The 20,613-nt window shown below is 36.6% G+C and overlaps 2 protein-coding genes across 2 annotated transcripts in view; both read left to right on the forward strand.

The window, feature by feature from the left end:
* The first annotated feature begins 238 nt into the window (after positions 1 to 238).
* Positions 239 to 4,534, forward strand: LOC115918444. The gene is made up of 4 exons (XM_030978622.1): positions 239 to 335; positions 1,799 to 2,013; positions 2,744 to 2,797; positions 4,401 to 4,534. Exons 1-4 carry the CDS (start codon positions 265 to 267, stop codon positions 4,532 to 4,534), a joined length of 474 nt encoding a protein of 157 aa, XP_030834482.1. The 5' UTR covers positions 239 to 264.
* A 762-nt stretch (positions 4,535 to 5,296) lies between these two features.
* Positions 5,297 to 20,613, forward strand: part of LOC577692 (low-density lipoprotein receptor-related protein 2) — an 83,996-nt gene continuing 68,679 nt past the window's right edge. Inside the window, exons 1-11 of the mRNA XM_030977833.1 lie at positions 5,297 to 5,407; positions 6,459 to 6,584; positions 8,340 to 8,687; positions 9,908 to 10,060; positions 12,226 to 12,339; positions 12,845 to 12,979; positions 13,963 to 14,084; positions 14,593 to 14,806; positions 16,843 to 16,968; positions 18,352 to 18,714; positions 19,922 to 20,047. Coding sequence (XP_030833693.1) covers positions 5,383 to 5,407; positions 6,459 to 6,584; positions 8,340 to 8,687; positions 9,908 to 10,060; positions 12,226 to 12,339; positions 12,845 to 12,979; positions 13,963 to 14,084; positions 14,593 to 14,806; positions 16,843 to 16,968; positions 18,352 to 18,714; positions 19,922 to 20,047 — 1,852 coding nt within the window. The 5' untranslated portion in view covers positions 5,297 to 5,382. The remainder of the gene's footprint in view (positions 5,408 to 6,458; positions 6,585 to 8,339; positions 8,688 to 9,907; positions 10,061 to 12,225; positions 12,340 to 12,844; positions 12,980 to 13,962; positions 14,085 to 14,592; positions 14,807 to 16,842; positions 16,969 to 18,351; positions 18,715 to 19,921; positions 20,048 to 20,613) is intronic.

Raw genomic sequence — 20,613 nt, forward strand, 5'->3', positions numbered from 1 at the left:
CTTTTTTTTGTCAAGCGATTCAGTGTTTTGACTGGTGTTTTATACTATTTTTTGTTCTCGGACTATACTTTCTTAACATTTTCCTGCTATAATTTCATGATGCATGCATTGATAATTTCATTCTCCATACATATATATGTGCGTGTGTATACACGAATATTCTATAAATTAACCTTGATGGGGGGGGGGGGGGGTTCTGTAGACAAGATTAGATTTACAAATAATAATTCAAAATCACAATTTAATGATTTCTTTCTTTTTCAGATGATGAACGGGTTACAGAATGATGATCAGCTTGGTGGATTTGTGACAAATGTAACTGTGACTGGATTGAGGTATTTCTATTCTTCTTGCATTTATTATTCATGTCCCTTAGGAATAAGTATATGTAAATTTAAAGACAAATGCTATTGGTTTACTATCTTATTTACAATATCTAGTGTAATAATTGTGCTTAATTAAACCCGGATTGCAGAGATCGAGATTGCAAGGTTTGCGGTCGGCTCAAGATAGTGACCGCAGCCAGTGCCATGAAAGCTTTATGATATCATTATCACCTAGAGGTGTCGTGGACAAGTGGATATGTCACTGGACTGTGGATCACAAGGTCCGCGGTTCAAGTCCCACCGCGGCACTAATGTTCTTTGGCAAGACATTGATCTACATTTGCCACTCTCCACCAAGTTGTTCAATGGGTACCCGGTAGGATGCGAAAGCTGAATGTGCTTAGATTAGCAAGTCTGCTCTTGTAAAAATGACGCCTGGCTGGAATGTTCCCCAGGGAGTGAAGAATGTGCATACATGTGTGCGGGAAGCCTAAATCTGATTACCGGGTAATAAATATATATCTGTAAACCGCTTAAAGAGGGCCTTCGGTCCTGAAAAGTGTTATATAAGAACTAGCTATTATTAGTAGTAGTAAACACACCGTTTGGTAAATTTTCAGAGACCTCTTCATAGTTTACAAAACATGGTACAAAAAACCCTGCATATCCACAGATCGTTGAAACACGGAGATAATTGTGTTAATCAGTATTCATTCGCATAATCAATATTATCATAGATCTTCTTTTGGAACAGTTTTATGTTTAGTTACAGCAGTAGCAGTTACAAATAATGGAAATGTGATCATAGTCATCTAAAAACATTTCGTTATTTGTGCAATACTTTTATTTTTGCGGATAAGCATTTATGTTTTGAAAAAGTCGTTTTACTTCTTCTATTTAAATCTTCTTTTCCTCCTCCTCTTCTCCATATTATTTCTATTTCTTATTCATATTCATTAATTGATATGATTCTTTCTTCTTGTTGTTGTTGTTCTTCTTTTTTTCCTTCTTCTTTTTCTCCTTCTTGTTTTCATTATTATTGTTATTATTATTATTAGTAGTAGTAGTAGTAGTATTGGAAGTGGTATTATTACTACTACCACTACTACTACTACTACTACTATTTCTACTACTCCTACTACTATTACTACTACTACTACTACTACTACTACTACTACTACAACTACTACTATTACTACTATTACTACTACTACTACTACTACTACTACTACTACTACTACTACTACTATTACTACTTCTACTAATACTATTACTACTACTACTACTACTACTATTACTGCTAATATTACTACTCATACTACTAATACTACCTTCACTATTAGTATTATAATCAATAGTGCTATGTTAGTATTATTATCATTATTATTCATATTATTATACAAGTAGAAGTAGTGGAGGTTGTACTACTACTACCTTCAATATAAGTATCATTATCATTATTCTACTTCTAGTCCAGGGAGTGTCGTTGTAGATGCAATGATCATGGTCTCAGGTGATATTGCAACGTCTTTATTTACGGATACTGATCCAGACAACACATCAGCTACAGACCTTCAACTGTTATTAGCTAATCAGGTGTCTGCTGCCACCAACGAAGCTGTCATGACATCTCTTTCCAATAATGCTGAACTTGGGTCCTCAGATGTAACCGTTGAAGTAAACAAGGGTAATATTTGTTTTCTTCTAATCATTTCTATTTTAGTTTACAGGTACTATCTCCCATTTGCCGGCCAAAAATCAAAAGGTTAAATTCCAACAGTGTAAACTTGTTTATTTGTAAATTTGTTAATTTGTAAATTAGCGAATTGGTAAATTTCATTACTTAGGCTGCACTGTAAAAAAGAATTTGTTCATTGGTAATTTGTACGTATTTTTTCCATGTAGAATTTACTTTACTAAATCGTGCAATATGTAATCCTATCATAGCTTTTTTTTAATTATCTAAAATGATTACAACACTTAAATTATTTACGTTAATGTAACTCGATTTAACTGAGTAAAAATTTATTCAGCAAAATAAGTAAATTCTACTTAAGATGCCGTAGGTAATATTTACTTAATAAAAATAAGGCAATTCTTTTCCTCAATTTTATTGAGTTATTTCGACTATTATTTTTTTACAGTGTGTTCATAATACTGGCTGTTATTTGTTTTTTTTATCACTGTTAATAATTATGATCCTCGTATAAGTTCGATAAATTACCACGTTCCGCCCTAAATAAATGTAATACATGTACATCAATGACAACCAGATTGTAGGTATTTTTTTTCGCTCATGATTTTACATAAATGCAATCACAGACCTATTTTTGGAGGGAGCAGCAAAAAAATGGAGCCATTCCAAGAAAACAACATTGAATTATAAAAAAAAAAAAATCTCTTTTTTCTGTTTACAGTGGGTGTTCCGATAAACGTCAATGGCGTGGATCTACCAGATACTGTAACGCCAGGTATGTATCATACCGTGTTCTATGTTTGTTAATCTGTCTGCCTTTAAAACGTCTGTAATGGGATTTTTTTTATTATTGACAAATTGGCATTCCCCTTTTATTTCCCCTATTTTATAGTTCCTTTTGTAGTTACATATTAGATAATTTAGATAATTTAATTACTCATTATTCCTAAGTTTCATTTGAGGTGTCCACACTTGTACAAGCATTGCTTTTTAGTGGACCCCTCTGTTTCCAACATGTATTTCTTAAATCTGTTTTAAATGCTTATAATTGATTTGTAATGTTTTGTTGGAAACATGAATAAATTTGAATTTGAATTTGAATTTGAATGCCAATGTTACAGTGCGAATAGGTTGGGCTAATTTTGTCCTATGATTGGGTTATTTTTGTCCCAATTATTTACTTTATGAGGTTACCTAATGAACGGTAAACAAAAATGATTGGGTAGGTGTTACTTGGCAAATCGATGTTGAGCAAATGTTGTCTAACAATTGGACTATTTTCTACCAACCATGTACTGTAGTTACCGCTGAAATAATTTGCCCAACTAGTGTCTACACATAATGATGAGAATTAGGTGAATTTCTTATTGGGTAAGTTTGTTGTTTGTTAAAAGTTGGGTTACTTGGGTATTTTCATTTTATCCACCACTGGTGAAATCATGCAAAATCTTTAATTTATAATGACCCAATATATAGTTGGTTGGACACACAATTGCCCTCATAATTATGTTTGGTAAAAATTTGGCATTTTTTTGCCCAACATTTTTTTAGAGTGTGCAATGCCTCTGTGCGTGTGTACGCGTGTGTGTGCTTATGTGTATGTGTGTGGGGGTGTTTGGGTACACGGTAGGGTACCGAGGACACACACAATTAAGAACTGTACAACCACTCGCAAAATGAGGACGTACGTCCTCGGTTCTATGACAATATAAACTGATTAATAAGGTGTGGGGGTATCCGGGTATGGATTGTGTGCGTGTGTATGTGATACTGCACAGGCTGTTCATGACTCCATCAAACAAATCACCATACACCTGCGACGTCTATATACTAAAAATCTTTGATAATATCAATCTGCAATCTCAACCTTTACGTTTGAAAATTCATGAATCCAGACTAGGTTTAGCTATAGCTATAATCAGCAACTCCAATCATATCATATCTTTAAAATTGCTGGCAAAATCAAATTACTAGTAGAATAAAAATGAGTGTGGTCCCAGTGATAGAGTCAACTATCCTGTAGCCCCGCCCATTTTTGAAATCATATCGGGGAATCCCCTGTAATTTGCTGCGCCCTAGCTCGTACACGTGCGCTATGCGATCTGTGGTGGGGTGGCGCACCGTTACGTTGCGTACTACGATATATCGCGAGCTCTAGACTAGGGTGCGCGTACTCGTTCAATTCTCATTCTCAGCTGCATTTGATGACGGCCTTGTGAGTAAAATAAATAATTGTTATGTGGTTTCACATGCCTTTTTGTCGTATATTATATGAGTGCATGTGTGGATTGCCGGGGGGGGGGGGGGTTTGCTTTCTATCGTTTTCTTGTCAGTTTACGTGTAATTCAAATTGACATGCTACCCATCAACCACTCCAGCAAAGCATAGAGAGTCCACCAACCTAACTCCAGGGAGCTCCGACGGGGCTCCGACGCCGTCGTCTTTCGTCGGCTTTCGTCGGCGTCGGAGCTCGATCCCTGGAGTTACCATCAACCACTCCTTCAATGCATGAACTTGAAGTCTAACCATGCCATGCTAACCGTAAACAAATAACGGCGCTAGTTCAGAAGCCTATCCAAAATTTGACCCGTAACTCCAGTGTGGATCATACCCCACTAAAACATACCCAATTCCAAAATGAAGTAAATATTCATGAAATGTTTAAGTAAAGATCATGAGTTAAAAGTCGTTAATTTTATTACCTATTGCGTGTCCATTTTCTTGTTATTTTTTGAGAATATTTGGAAAAACGTTGATATTAATATACACTTTTTCACAGGTTTCACGGCAAAGAGCTGCACATTATAAGTGCATACCGATGGTGGGTTTCGGGCGAGCGCGCGCCTGTCATAATGAACATGACGGACAAAGAAAGAGGACAAAATATACAGTTCCTCAGGTAGAAAAAAGGAACATCCCTTCACTGCTATTATGTAAAATGTGTAGAACAGGTGAATATGCATGTGACACCTGTTCTACACATTTTTACATAATAGCTACTGAAGGGATGTTCTTTGTCTACCTGAGGAACTGTATATTTTGTCCTCTTTCTTTGTTCGTCATGTTCAAAGTGTGTGTGAAGTTATCTACCGTAATGAGGATCTGAGACATTACGGTAGATAACTTCATACAGGCGCCTAGCTTTACACCTTATTTTTTGACAAACTCATGTCGTCTTCCAAAAATCTTTGATAATATCAATCTACATCTAGCATCTCCAAATATCAATAGCATCAATTTTATATATAATGTTTCATTTTTTTCCCATCAGGAGATCCTTGTAAGGAAGGATTGTTTCGCTGCAATGACGGTACATGCATCGATGAAGCAGATAGGTGTGATTACATCGATCACTGTGACATGGGAGAGGATGAGCTCAACTGTGGTAAGCCACAACCGGCCCTTAACAACAACACCAAAAATAAAACACACCAAAGTGGCATCCATTAAGTATACAAAAGTCCCCCCCCCCCCCACTAACTCTTTTTCCATCTATAAAGGCACTATCTGACATCTATTGCTTCCTTCTTTCATGTTTTTCATGTTTTTCAGATTAATTTAGGATATACGAAATAGGCGTGAACCTCTATTTCTCGAGTATGAGGACCCCCTCCCCCCTCTCTTTTTTCATAAATAAAATCCTCCGCCCATTATTACGTTGTAGTAGAACGCTTCCTTTAGAATCATCAAATCTATCATGACTTGATACTCTTATTTATGTTTAATGGGAAAGTAAATTAGATAGAAATGGTTGCTTGTCTTCCCTCTAGACTCTATGCAAATGTTGAAGAAATGTTTTAATGGGTAATCGAACACGTATCCCTAGCTTAGAACTCCTGTGCATTGAGGCCACGGAGATGTGTAGTGTCGTGATTGTGTGACACCAGATTCAATTGATGGATTAAAAAATCTTTGACCTTTCTTAATTAATTCCTTTGTCATGCGCAGGTGAGTTATTAAAAAATGGCAGGCTGCATGCCTCAGCTGGATCCTCATGAATGCTGCATGCATGCATAAGTTAGAGAAGTTATAATCTATGGCCCAAATTCACAAAGCAGGTTTGTCGACAAACCTAGGTTTATGTGCGTCATATGACGCGTTTCAAACCAAGGTTTGTACCAGTTTGTCACCAAACCTAGGTTTATGTGCATCATATGGCGCATTTCAACGCGTTTCAAACCAAGGTTTGTACCAGTTTGTCGCCAAACTTATAGGTTAATGTGCGTCATATGACGCGTTTTGTCGCGTTACAAACCAAGGTTTGTGTGAATTCGGGCCAATGAGTTAGAATCATGATTAAAAACAACTGTGAGGACATGAAAAAAAACAATGTCTATACCTCCTGTCAAATATGTAGACATAGGTACATATATATATATATATATGCTTTCATACATAAACTATGTGCCCATTTATTGTATGTTTTCGCTTCGCAGGTGCCTGTACGAGTAGACAGTTCATGTGCGGGAACGGCAAATGTATACCAGACTACTTTGTATGTAACTTCTACTTTGATTGTCCAGACATGGATGATGAGGTCGGCTGTGGAAAAGAAGAGATAGGTAAGATTTCACAAACTACAGTTAACTACTAAATTACTCATACCCCTTTCAAATTTGATGGTTTTTGAGTGTTTTTTGTGACTCAAGAAAGAAAGGTGGACAGGTTGAATTAGGGCCTTTGTTGAATAATTTTAGATGTAAGCTTTTTTGACATGCTCAAAAAAAGGAAAAGGGTAAGGGTATGAATAATTTAGTTGTTAACTGTATACCCACAATCTCACATGGTCCTCGAAGTTTAAAAAATGTGCACGTCAATGTTACATTTACACCACCCATAACAAATTTGTTCACCCCAAAATTCTTTATTACTGAACTTTCGAAGAACCCTTGTGTGTCACCCATTAATAATAATAATAATTGAGGTATAGACATTTCTATAGAGTGGTGAAGTGTGACGTCATCAAAAATCTATTTTTAGAATATCTCAATTTTTTCTTCATTCTCCGAAAGATTGCCTATGGGAACTCAGTGTTATATGCTCTGGCTCCTAATGGTTAGGAGCCACAGCATATAACATTGAGTTCCTATAGGAAATATATTCATTCAGATGGTCATATATATCAGCCAATACTTAACATATTCAATTGGTTTTCAACATTTGGACATTATTTTTGATGCTCTTTCGGAAAATGAAGAAAAAATTGAGAAATTCCAAAAATAGATTTTTATGACGTCACAGCTGACAGCTTCGGTACTCTATAGCGCCGTCTATCTAGAAATTCTATTCCGAGGTGCATTAATTATTACCCTGACTTTAGCCTAGCTGCTATTACAGCGCTCTAGCATTTCAAGGAATTAATTCCTGCCAGTTACCCATTTACATCACCTGGGCTGAGTGTGGCAAAGGAAGATTAATGCCTGACTAAAGGTCATTGTATGTGCGAACATGGCAATGACGTATTACGTAACCCGAACATGATATATACGAGACACATTTAAAATGCCCTTGAGCTGACTTTCCGAAAGATAGCATTTCAAAATAAATCTTTTTATCATCTCTTTCATGTAATAATGCTATAATATTGTTCTTCCCATTCTTAAATAATTATTCCGAAATATAAAATGAGACAAATCATTTACAAGTTTTTTTGATGCAGATTTGATGCAGGATGTCCTCAAAAAATACATCAAACAGTTGCGTTTAATCAATAACTTTGATATTAATGTAATAACTTTCTTATCTTTCATCGGATGATCGTTAAACGTCCATTGATGAACCACTCTCGTCTCTCGGTTTATGCTTTTGTTATCCAACAGAGCTTTCCTTTCAAATATGTCTGATGGTGCATATATATTGATAATTCCAAAATGAAAGATTTGTACCAATGAACTGAAAGTATCACTGGCTGTTAAGCAATTATGCAAAGCTACATTTTCCAGTGGAAAAGATGTAGATTTTAAAAAAAAGCATGATGTTTGAATATGAAGAAATAATGACAATCTGTTGGGGTCTTTAGTTTTATCATGATCATCTCGTAATCAAATTTAATATTTTCAGAAATATTCTAAAAGCGGACAAAATCAGTCAAAATCTAGCTCATTTGAATTAAGCCTTCACTCGATGTATAATTCAATGGCAGCCATGGTAAAGCCGCGGCGTTATAAAAATGGATCTTCAGGTGTGGCAATTGTCCAGACATGACCTCTATTAAAAACACCACTATTATCATTATTATCATTACTGTTATTATCATTATCATACCATAATCATTATCATTATTTATTTTTAATCCTTTTTGCGTTTCTACCTGACAGAAAACATTGTCCTCGTTGAAGGAACGTCAACGTTGGTTAGCACTCCAACATATCCTAACCCATACCCTGCACATGTCAACAGTTACTGGGCTGTCACCACGGAAAACCCAAACCATATTATCCAACTCAACTTTCTTGATTTCGACCTGAGCCTCGACTCATGGCTGAACTTCGCAAATGGAACTGATCACGGCCTGCCAATAATCGATCTTGCGTTTTATTACTACCGCTTTGATGTTAGTACAATGCACGCAATTCAAACCAACGCGGCGTTGATGTTTTTCTTTGCCGGAATTTATCCCGGAGGCCGTGGCTTTCAAGTCGAGTTGAATGCTGTAGAGCCATCTTGTAAGTCAGAGACTACTTTTATAACAGTAGTATGTTATTTGGGGGGGGGGGGGGTGATCCAACCCCAAGTTCTCCTCCCGTCCCCTCCCTCATCCACAAAATTGCGAGGCTCGTATTCCTACATGTTGGGATTGTAATCATTAAAACAGAATGCGAATATTTTCTCTACCATTTCTTTTGTAATGCTTTATATTATAATGTTTTTTTCGCTTGTTCAAATGTTTTTAAAAAAGATGAGAATATACTTGCGATTCAAGAAAAATGATGAAAAGATTGCAAAGGGAGAGTTCAAAATGGGGAAAGGGAACCAGTAAAACAAAAATAGGATCCTTTCTAAATTATAGAGAATAGTATAAAAAAAAGAGTTCCATATGCTCAGAATACTTTGTTTTGAAAAGCTTTCTACAGTATCACAATGACTGTAACTCTGGTGATTTTGGAAAAATATTGTTGCATACTCTTTTAACGAAATTAGGAATTACTGACTTTAGACTGAAAATCTCAATTTCAAATGTAACCGTTGTAGTATAATCAGCCAATTTGATGCATCTGTTGTAGGCTGTGTTCAGATATGACGCGGCAAAACCCCAGCAGTTTTTTTTTAAATAGTTTTTTTTTTTTTTACTGATGTTGTAAATTGTAATATGCGTCAGATACTCACATTACTGTATATCTTATAGCACAGAGCTTAGTGAATACGCCCTGGACCTTAATTCTCAGTTAGCATTTATTTACACATTTTACAAAAACCGCGGCGGCTTTCTTGTGGTGATATACTTAATTCTTCATATCTGAACAAGTCTTTATTAAAGATAAACTCCAGTTCTGGTAAAAAAAAAAAACAACTAATTCTCACAGAATCAAACGAAACTTACACTGAATGTTCAACATTACATATAAATGACATGTGCCAAACAATTTTGGAAGAAAATGTATACTGGCTGAGTAAGGAGCATAGAAAGACAAGGACATCAAGGCAGTACTAGCCCCGACACCATGTGTGTTGTCCCATATATAGCTTCCTGTGTACAGTGCTTGTTACTTTACCAAGACTCGGCCAAATTTATTATGATTTTGATGACTCCAGAACCTTGCAGTGCACACCAATAATTACATGCTACATGATCAACTGTTTCTAATCCATTCCACACCTTTTCTTTCACAATGCAATCATATTACCCAAACTAGAGTTTATCTTTTATGCCTGATTCTTTCAATAGCACACATGCCGCTTCCCTGTGCTCTAGGGCAATACCAATGCCCCAGCGATGGGCAATGTATCCCCAGCTACTGGACATGTGATGGTATCTATGAGGATTGTGTGGATGGTGCAGACGAGGACGAAGGCTTTTGTGCAAGTCAACCTCCTCCAGGTATGTACAAATTAATTTATTTTAACTCAATTTAATTCAGTTTTGGTTTTATTCATTTTAACTCAATTCACTTTCGATGTTATTCTTTAAGCTCCACCGTACTTGTAGCTACTTGATGTCTCCATATAGAAAACAATGCCTAAGCGGTGCCCATTGGTCCCCCATGATCCCCTTTTTCTCATGTTAATTGAGAGCTGATTCGATGAGATAACCAGTGGCGTACACAGGATTTTGTTAAAGGGGGGGGGGGGGGGGGGGGTTTAACATTTTTAAATCGGCCAAAAATTTCGCAACGCCTCTTTGGTCCCAAAAATTTTGCAACGACTCAGCCAGCCGCTGAATAACCAGGGGGGGGGGGGGGTCACCCTTTGGTTAAAAAAAAAAAAAAATATATATATATATATATATATATATATATATTTTTTTATTTTTAATTTTTTTTTTTTCTTTAATTAAAAAAGAAATGGGGGGGGGGGGGCCGTTTCATCAAAAATCACATACATAAAAAAATTGAGGGGGGGGGGTCAACACTCAAATCCCTCCCCCTCCCACTGCATACGCGCCTGGAGATAATCACCTGTCAGTGTCCTTGCAGGGAGGTCTTTACCCCCCCCCCCCCCCCTGGCCAAACTAGTGCAGATGGGCTTTAAAAAAAAGGGGGGGGGGCAAAAGTCCGAAGCCTATTATTGTCATATGAACAGTAAAATACAAGAACACATGAAATAAGGTTATAAAATGTATATTGACAGTGATAACTAAAACGAAGAACATGTCTTCATGCATTAAAAATATAATGGTAAACAGCACTTACTATATTGAATTCAGTTTTTACCAAATAAATGGTACAGTGGATGCCAAGAAAGAAACGAATGGCACTGAGGCCGTCAGATCTGGAAATGTTGGTGTTCCAAAAAATTAGAATCCATTGTGAAGAGGTACTTCACGTCATACTGTACTGTCGGACTGTCCATTTACATTTTACTTCTTAAATCATATACAGTGAAACCTGCTTAGGGACCACCTCTATTCAATTCAATTCCATCCAATTAAATTAAATCGCGGTCTATTAAAAGAAGACTCAAAGTCACAGACCGAATTAGTACATGTTTTTAAAGTACAATTAAAATGCAATATCTATACCGATTGAAAAAATAAGAAAACATCTAAAATAGAATGAAAAAGTAACATAAACAGATGACTTCTGTACATTGGTAACAATTGTAACAGAAGATAACATTGATAAAAATTTAAAAAAACATAACATACCGCTGTTAAAACAGTGAGGTGAGATTATAGTCTCACCTCCCTGGTTAAAAGCAGCATCATAGTATACACTTACCACACAGCTCTCAATAAAAAAAAAGTATTGCACGATGATAAAAAAGGTTAATGGGCCGAGGAAAAATGAGAGACAGATGAAGAAAGAGACTGATGAATTTTATCTGAAACAGATGAGAAAAGTACACCGTACACAATAGAGAGAAAAGAAGAGTTTTTGGAGTATTACTAGTCTGTAAATGCCACCTTTTCTATTTCCCTTCAAAATTCTTTCTCAATATTGGATAGTGTACGTGTCTCAATGAAAATAAATGTGTACTAAAAGATCAAAATTAATCTGGGTGGTAAGAACATACGTCTCATATCTAAACTTTTCTGGGAGCAGACAGCTGTCATCAAACTTAACAATGAAATAACAAGTTACACACAAATCAAAAGAGGAGTACATCAGGGATGCGTAATGTCCCCATCTCTGTTCAACTTGTGCACAGAGTTGGTATTCAGGGAAATTTCAGGAAAAGCCTATTAAAGGATGTATTGTAGGGAAGAGTGGAAGGAACTAGACTGAGAGGGAGACCCAGAATCAACTGGGAAGAGAACTGGAGTGGACTAAAACTGCAAGAGTGCACCAGAATGGCAGAAGATAGAGTGAAATGGAGAGATGTTGCAATCAACCTCCAAACGTGGAGAAGATACTTAGATGGATAAATAGAAAAGAACCTGAGCACAGATACCACCTTTCTATAAAGCATCTATATATAAAGATTGCTTTTCATGTCCCTCTTGAGAGCTTTGAGCAGTCCTAATATACAAGTTTCGCTGTATTGCATTAAATCAATAAAATATTTAGATAGTAAATGTTAGATATGATTTCTTTCACCTTACAGGAGAGTGCGTAGAAGGCAACCATCAGTATATGTGCGAAGATGGCTCATGCATCCACGGTGCATTCAAATGTGACCACATCCAAGATTGTCCTGACTCTGATGACGAACTTGACTGTGAGTTTTATTCAATCACATTTGGGCCCTGTTTCAATAAAACTTCTTGTGAATAAAAAATGCTAAATTATTTGACAAATCTGCTGTCAGCCAATCACATGCATTGATTTCAGTAGCTTATAACAGTTACCATTTTTACCTTGTTAATGATTACATGTGTTATGAAATAGGGCCAAGATGAATTTACAATACCATCCAAACTTGGTGATATTATGCTTGAAGTTCATATGTCATGGCAGCTTTCATGGTAAATTGCGATCAGCAGCAAACCAGTTTGATTGGCCTATGTGTGACTCTGTCAACATCTATCTGTTGATAAACTTTAACTGGATATTGTTTTCAATTGCAAAATATGTGTACGGTCAAACCTGCTTTAGTGACCACCTGCGTATAAAGACCAATTTTCTTGTCTCCAATGGGTTGTCCTGCGTGGTCTTTATAAACAGGTTTCACTGTACCAACACATATATCGTGCTGATTTGTCGAAACTATCTTCCCCTTTTAGGTCCATGCGACGCGGAGAATGTATTTGATTGTGGACCCGGTGACAAGTGCATTCCCGATTACTTCGTTTGTAATTGGTTCTATGACTGTATTAATAGGAAGGACGAAACAGCGTGCAGGTCAGCAGAAACCACAGGTATGAGAAATGGTGATGCATGTTTCAGAAACCGCTTTTAAAATTTACACAGGGGTAATTATGTATTCAACTAATTTCAGGCATTTTCCTTTCAACCCAACATGTATGATTTCACCCATTTTGAAGTAATTCATCTTTATTTTGACCATAATTGGACATTGTAATTGCCAAGGTTTGGTCTAAAATGTATTGACAAAAATTGGCCAGACATTGTTTAACCTCGCGCTGGGCAAATGTTTATCCAATAGTTTTTAAAGCATTTTAAAACCAGAGATTATCATCTGAAAATGTAGTGACAGTGATAATTATCAGAATTTTTTTATTTTCTCATCAAAATACCCAAACTTAATAATAGTTAAAGCCATATTGAGAGCGATGAGGAAGAAGATGGTAGTGATAATAAAGAATGCGCCCTCATTGCTTGCTAATCTCGTTGTTTTAAAGGTAAAGACCATTGGAAACGCCCCAATTTCAAAAAATGAAATGGAAGCTCTTATTACCAATCATGTGAAAGAATATGTTTTGACTAATACATGATGATAACAATTTTGCCGGAAAACCTACTAATTGATATATTTGGTAAATTAGTTTATCTATTGGTATGTGAGAGATAAATGCAAGTGTCGTGCACGTGTGCGTAGTCCACATCTTTCTGTGTACAGTGCTTGTAACTTTACCAAGACTGGGCCAAATTTCTTATCATTTTGATGATTCCAGAACCTTGCAGTACACGCCAATACTTATATGCTAGATGATCAACCTTTTCTGATCGATTCCACAACGTTTCTTTCACAATGCAATCGCATGACCATAACCGGTCTTTATCTTTAACATGTCTTGCGTCATCGAAATAAATCTTTCATTAAAGACCTACCATATTGTCCCGATGTTACTGATGCAAATAATAGTATAATCATGTTAATTATCATATATTTAATTCAATTAAAATGTGATTTGGTGTTGACGTTTCTTTCTTCATTCAGACTCCAGAGTTTTAAGCCCAGGAGCGTCGATGAATTTTTCAACCCCCAACTATCCAAATGATTTTGGCCGCAATGTGTACTATCTTTTCACCTTCGAAACAAACGTTGGATATCGAATTCAGGTATAACGATATAGTGGTTGAATTGGATTGAAAAAAATGAAATTCAGATGATTTCCTTCTCATTTTCATTAAGATGTGGTACACATACAAATCAGTAGCAGTAAGTAATTCAAAAAATACAAGGAGGCAAAGGAAATGCTTGTGTTGAGAACGCGCATAATTACACACAACTTACCATCAGAATTATTATACATTTCTTGCATCTGAAGAAGACAAAAATTATAAGTCATGAAAGTACAGAAGTTGAAAAAAAAGTCAGGGCAGGGGTGGATTCAGATGTTCTTTAAATTTTCGAAAAAATTCACATGGGTTAATTCTGCTGAGGCTTCTGCTATCGATATCGCTTCTGTTTTTGTGTACTTATAGTATGCCCGTATGCCCTGCTGTCTGAAATAAATATAAATATAAATGCCAAGGGGTTGCACCCTTTTTGCAACCCACGGATACGCCACCGATTGATAAGAATTCAAACTGACTATCTTTCAACTGATTTCATTCATGCATCCAGATCGATGTCTATGACTTTTCCACCGAACTTGGAGGGTTTGTAACCATAGGTGACGGACTCGATCCAACCAATCACAACTCTGGTCTCGTGGCCTATCATCACTTCAGCTCACCAATATCAGCGACGTCATCATCACGATCAGTCTGGATTGAGATTCACGGAGGCCCGTATGGATTTGGTGTATTCTATGCGTCTGCAACCTCAATACCGCTAAGTAAATTAAATCGTTCCGAGTTATACTCGGCTCTCTCAATTAACCTTATATTAACAGATTTACATTCAAATTTAGTGGCAATATATAAAAAATGCAAGCTAGAGAAAAACTGGAATTAAATAAAAATTGAACTTGAAAGAATGTAGGTGTTGTACCGTACAATCGATGACATATTTGCGAAGTAAACTCTGTCCAAATTGAATTTATCAAAAGCTCAATATGGGGGAGGGGGCATTTAAAAAGTAAGCTTTATAAAGGCCCATGTAATGAGATAGCCCCCTAGTCGATCCTTGAGTTGATGTAAATTGCAATCTCAACTATACCTTTACGTTTGAAATTTCATGAATGCAGACTAGGTCAAATCAGCAACCCTCATCATATCATATCTTTAAAATTGCTGGGAAAATCAATTACTTGTAGTATAGAAAATGAGTGTGGTCCCGGTGATGCACTCTTATCCTGAAGCCCCGCCTCTTCTTGAAATCATATCAGGGAATCCCCTGTAATTTGCTGCGCCCCTCGTACACGTGCGCTACATGTGATCTGTGGTGGTGCACCGGTATGTTACGGTACGTACAAATACTACAATAAATCGCAAGCTCTATACTATTTCAGTTCGCATTCTCAGCTGCATTTGATGACGGCCTTGTAAGTAAAAGAATTAATTGTTTGTATATCATATGAGTGCATGTGTGGATTGCCGATGGGGTTGCTTTCTATCGTTTTCTTGTCAGTTTACGTCTAGGGCCTACTTTAAATTGGCATGCTACCCATCAATTAACTCCAGAGACACTTTCGGCGTCGACGTAGGAGCTCCCTGGAGTTACCCATCAACCTTACTCTAGTGAGCTCCGACGCCGACGCTATGCCTGGGTAAATTATGCGTCGGCGTCGGAGCTAGCTCCCTTGAGTTACCATCAACCAAGTGCTCCTACAATGCATGAACTTGAAGTCTACGGGATTGCCATAAACCAAAGGGGAACAAATAACTGACGCCTTTGAGGTTGAGGGTTAACCATATGTAACATTACATAACACACTGACATGTCATGCTTTAAACAGGTGACGCACTTCACACATAACTGACGCACAATTGGCATAGGTACACACATAAAATAGAAAAATCAACAAACATTTCAGTACAACTTTCCAGTTTGTACCTTAATTATAGCGAAAAATGAGAATATTCAAACTTAAGTAAGACTTAAACTGAAGTGATATACATAACCTTTTAAGGATGCTGAAAAAAAATCATAACAAATAGATGGTTTACTTTGACTAGAATATCATTATTTTGGTATCAGATCAACCGAGAAATTGCAAGCTTTCTGCTCGCACCAATATCTTATAAACCCTTATAACATATTGAGCGAATGGCAGCCAGCTATTGGCCAATCAGAAGGGCCCTTGTAGGCGCCGATTTAGGAAAATGTGGCTGAGACTGGATTAATGTAATGCGCATGTGCTAAATGTAAACTAAATTTCTACATGCATAGACCAAAAAAATCCATCTATTTCATTCAGGCCGGGATATGTCTTACTTCACTGAATTCCTATCCTACAGTCAGAGCATGTAAAGAGGAAATGTGTTTTAAAATTCCACCAAGCACTGAAGCAGGCAGATTTTTGTAAGGTTTAGCTTTAGGCAAAAAGTCACAGCTGCATATTGAACATATGACAAAACAAACTGTAAACATTATTTATCATGATTTTTCAAATCTTTTGTTACACAAATTTAATGCCATTCCATTAACATTCCAACATTACCATGCTAGCTAATATCATGTATCAGTGCAAATTTAAGCCAACTTTTCTGATTCTTAGTCACAAATAAGCCCAATAGGCATTGTCATTGCGCTCTTTGTTAAGTGAGCCCTCTCTCACTTAAATTTGAAGCCGCTCAAGCGGCTCAGCCAATCTTATTGGCTGAGAGAGCGTAACCTAAGTGCACAGCGCTAAATGCAAAAGTTCTACGTATGGTGTACCTGACCGAATTAATTTTTTTTCTCTATCTTATTTTTATCATGTACATGTAGCTTGTGAAGACGATGAATATGCCTGTCCAGAGATCTGTATCCCTATAGGTTTCCAATGTGATTTCTGGCATGACTGTCAGTATGGAGAAGATGAATTTGGGTGTGGCCATGAGGAGAAAGTTGATGGTAAGTTAAGGGTGTTTTTGTAAGTCTTATTCATATATGCCTAAGTAAATCACAGCGTTTAAAAAATTATAATTATTAGTATGTGTGTGTGTATATTATTAATTGAATGCGTGACGGCCAGTATATTAGAAGGATGATATAGCTGTTGATCTTCTATGGCAGTAAGGGCCTTTGGGCAGCCAACGAATAGCAAGTAGGGATTAAAAGAGTAACTGTGCAACAATGGTCCTACATGTATCTGTGTGTTCTAAGATACACAAATGTGTTTAACACACTAAAGTAACTATAACAAAAAAATAGATTACAGCAGGATATTTGAGCAAGCTTTAAGGCTGGCATATATGTCACTCTTTATATGAGCTGAATGATGATGGGTTGTGTGTCGGGTCGCTTAAAGGTATTACAAAGTTTTGGGAAATTTTGAGAAATGGGTGGATAGTGATTCTTTACAATTTTGATATTTTTGGACGCCCCTGTGGATGTAATAAAAGCACTAGAAATTTTAGCCCCTAAAACGCTTCTTTTTTTGAGAAAAATTGAATATAAAGATTTACTCGTGCTCCCGGTAAATTTTGATAAATTTCAAATAGCTCTTACGGCCGTACTATGGTAGCTGAGACCATGAAGATCTCAGAATATGTAGTTGTGGTATATAATTTGCGAATGGGAATAGCTAGTCGGTCGATATTAGTGAAGAAACATTGTTTTATAGCTTAATTAATATCTTGACCTTGAGAGGGAGCTATACAACATAAAGTGATTATTATTTATAATTTCATAACTTAAGACTCGATTTCGACCGTGACGACGATCACTGAATATTATAGGATCGCATATACTTCCAATATGTTCATTTGAACCAAATTCATGACCCCATACCAAACTTTGTATACCTTCAACAAAGTAAAGCCATTTCTTTTGCCTTTATAGTTCATGAAATGTACACATTAAATAGCACTAACCAGAATAGATATTTATCCTCTATAATATTGTCTAACATTAGTTAAAACAGATTTGTGAAAATTGCATTTAGAGTTCTACAATTTTAAATCAACTCTCCGGTACACAACTTGTCTGGATGCACAACGTCTGGGTACACAATATGACTGTGCCACAATTCCAAAGTATCATTTTTTGGAGAAAATAAGTAAATTCGTCTCATAATACAAAAAATAAAGAATAGTGTCAAAGTCAGTATAGAAATGGCCTTTCATTGTTTTGAGAAAAAAAGCTTATTCCTCTCATGATACGCAATTAGTCCTTTTACCCAAACAATTTCCAATTCAGAGTAAATTTGGGGGTCTTTCTTTCACGGTTTTCCCAGATAGCTAGCACCAAAAAAATGATCTCTTATTTTCTCTGCTTCTTTTCCAAAACTGACAGAGTACATCCTCGACACAAACAGAGTACAGCAATTCACATCACCTTTCTATCCTACCCCATATGGGGGCGACAGAGCACTTCACTTCTGGTCATTTGATGCATCCGACGTGGAAGGTGATTATGTTGTCAAGTTTACGTTCGACCCATACGACATCAGCAGTTCATCGTACATCGCATTTGGCAGCGGCTTGGACTTCACAAATCAGACCTCTGCATATGCTGTGTACGAAGGACAACGCGTTGATCTTGAGCTCTATAACCACTACTCGACTGAGAAGCAGGTCTGGGTAGAGTTCTATACAGGGATGGATAATGCTTCCTTTCCTGGCTTTTCTGCTTCGGCTGAACTCATTCTACGCTCAGGTAATTTCCATTGAATTGTGGGTATGTATTCATAAAAGTGGCCTATAATGTTAAAGGGACTATTTAACAATGTTAAATCTGAGATGCATGGTGCCCTACGTGTTATCAGTGTCTGTAATATGGTGTTATATTGAAGCCCTAACAAAATTGTGCTTCAAAATGATTAAGAAGTGCCTCAAGAAAGTAAAAACCTTTGAGTGACCGGTTTTACCATTCTCTTTTTCCCCAATAGACTGTATAGTGTTATGAAAACCGTTTGGTAAACGGTTTTCAAAATTTGTAATTCGAATCATAAATATCTTGATAATCAGACAGGTGATCGGCTTGTAAAAGTCTTGGAGTTCCTGACTGACCTAAAGGTTTATAATTATCCTTGCAGCATGAGCTAAATTCAGGATTTTGTTTCAGAATCTGAAACACATTAAGTTACCGGATCCCTTTAAGCCTGCATGGCTTAGAGTTGAGTGTAGACGTGTCAGAGTCACCACTCGCTTTTAAATGCAAAGGTAGTGGGTTCGACACAGCACTTTTGGCAAGGCATTAATCTACATTTGCCACTTCATATCCAGGAGGGAAATGGGGACCTGGTAGGATGACGAAAGCATTTGTGTTACTGTTAGTAATTGCCATATGTCCTTACGGTGACCATAATGGTAGGAAACTGGTGGACATTGTGCATGAATGAGTGAGTCAGATGACCGGGGTAATTATATCTGTAAAGCACTTAGAGACAGTATTTCATATTAAGTACTATATCATTACAGATTATTATTGTTATTAATCTGTTGACTCCTGAATCCTCTCACCCTCATAGGCTTAATAAAGAGACCACCTGGTCCCCATAAGCAATGGATTAACTACATGTGCAGTCCACTGATCAATGCAGTGCAGTGCAAACACCTTTTTAGTTGTGTATAAATTCTTTTAAATGTTTAAGAACATTCATTTTGTTGTAAACTGAAGAGAATTTCCCAGTGACATGTATTTGTACTAGAGCAGGATATGATATTTCCACATTTCCACATATTTTCATTCAAAAAATTCATAATGTAAAATGCATTAATGTACATTGATTACTTTTATTGATGCTTTTAAAGATCATCATTGTTTATAAGGATTGTTTTGTTGGAAATGAAAATAAAACTGAAACTGAAAGTAAAAGGTGAATATTATTCTGATTGTCATTCATCTTCTATTTTCCCTACAGATATTCCTCTGATTCAATGCTTGCGTAATGAGTACGCCTGCAGTAATGGAATAGATTGTATTCCTGGACACTGGGAGTGTGATGGCATTCATGACTGTCCTGACAGTGAGGATGAAATGAACTGCGGTAAATAATTGATTGTAGACAATTAGTAGTGGCTTACTTCAAATCATCTGATTATCACACTGGGTCAGGTGGTCGCGTACCCGACCTTTTTTCAAAATGCTCATTTACTCACGAAATATAGTCGGGCTAGTTTTGTGAAAAAACTCCTCTAATCTACAAATGATTTGGTCTATTATGTACCCTACACTTTGTCAAAACCCCAAGGTAAATTAACAAAAGGTCGCATCAGTTTTGAAAAACGCCCCCCTCTCAAAAAATGAAATGGAAGCTCTTATTACCAATCATGTGAAAGAATATGTTTTAACTAATACGTGAAGATACAAATTTTGCCCAGAAGCCGTCTGCTAATTGATATATTTGGTAAATTAGTATATCTATTTGGACCTGATAGATATCGCAAACGTGTCGGGCACATGTCGCGTAGTCCCATATACATCTTTCTGTGTACAGTGCTTGTAACTTTACCAAGACGGGGCCAAATTTCTCATCATTTTGATGATTCCAGAACCTTGCAGTACACACCAATACTTATATGCTAGATGATCAACCTTTTCTGAACGATTCCA

This window comes from Strongylocentrotus purpuratus, unplaced genomic scaffold (genome assembly GCF_000002235.5).
Source record: "Strongylocentrotus purpuratus isolate Spur 01 unplaced genomic scaffold, Spur_5.0 spur5_scaffold_1, whole genome shotgun sequence".
Lineage (NCBI taxonomy): Eukaryota > Metazoa > Echinodermata > Echinoidea > Camarodonta > Strongylocentrotidae > Strongylocentrotus > Strongylocentrotus purpuratus.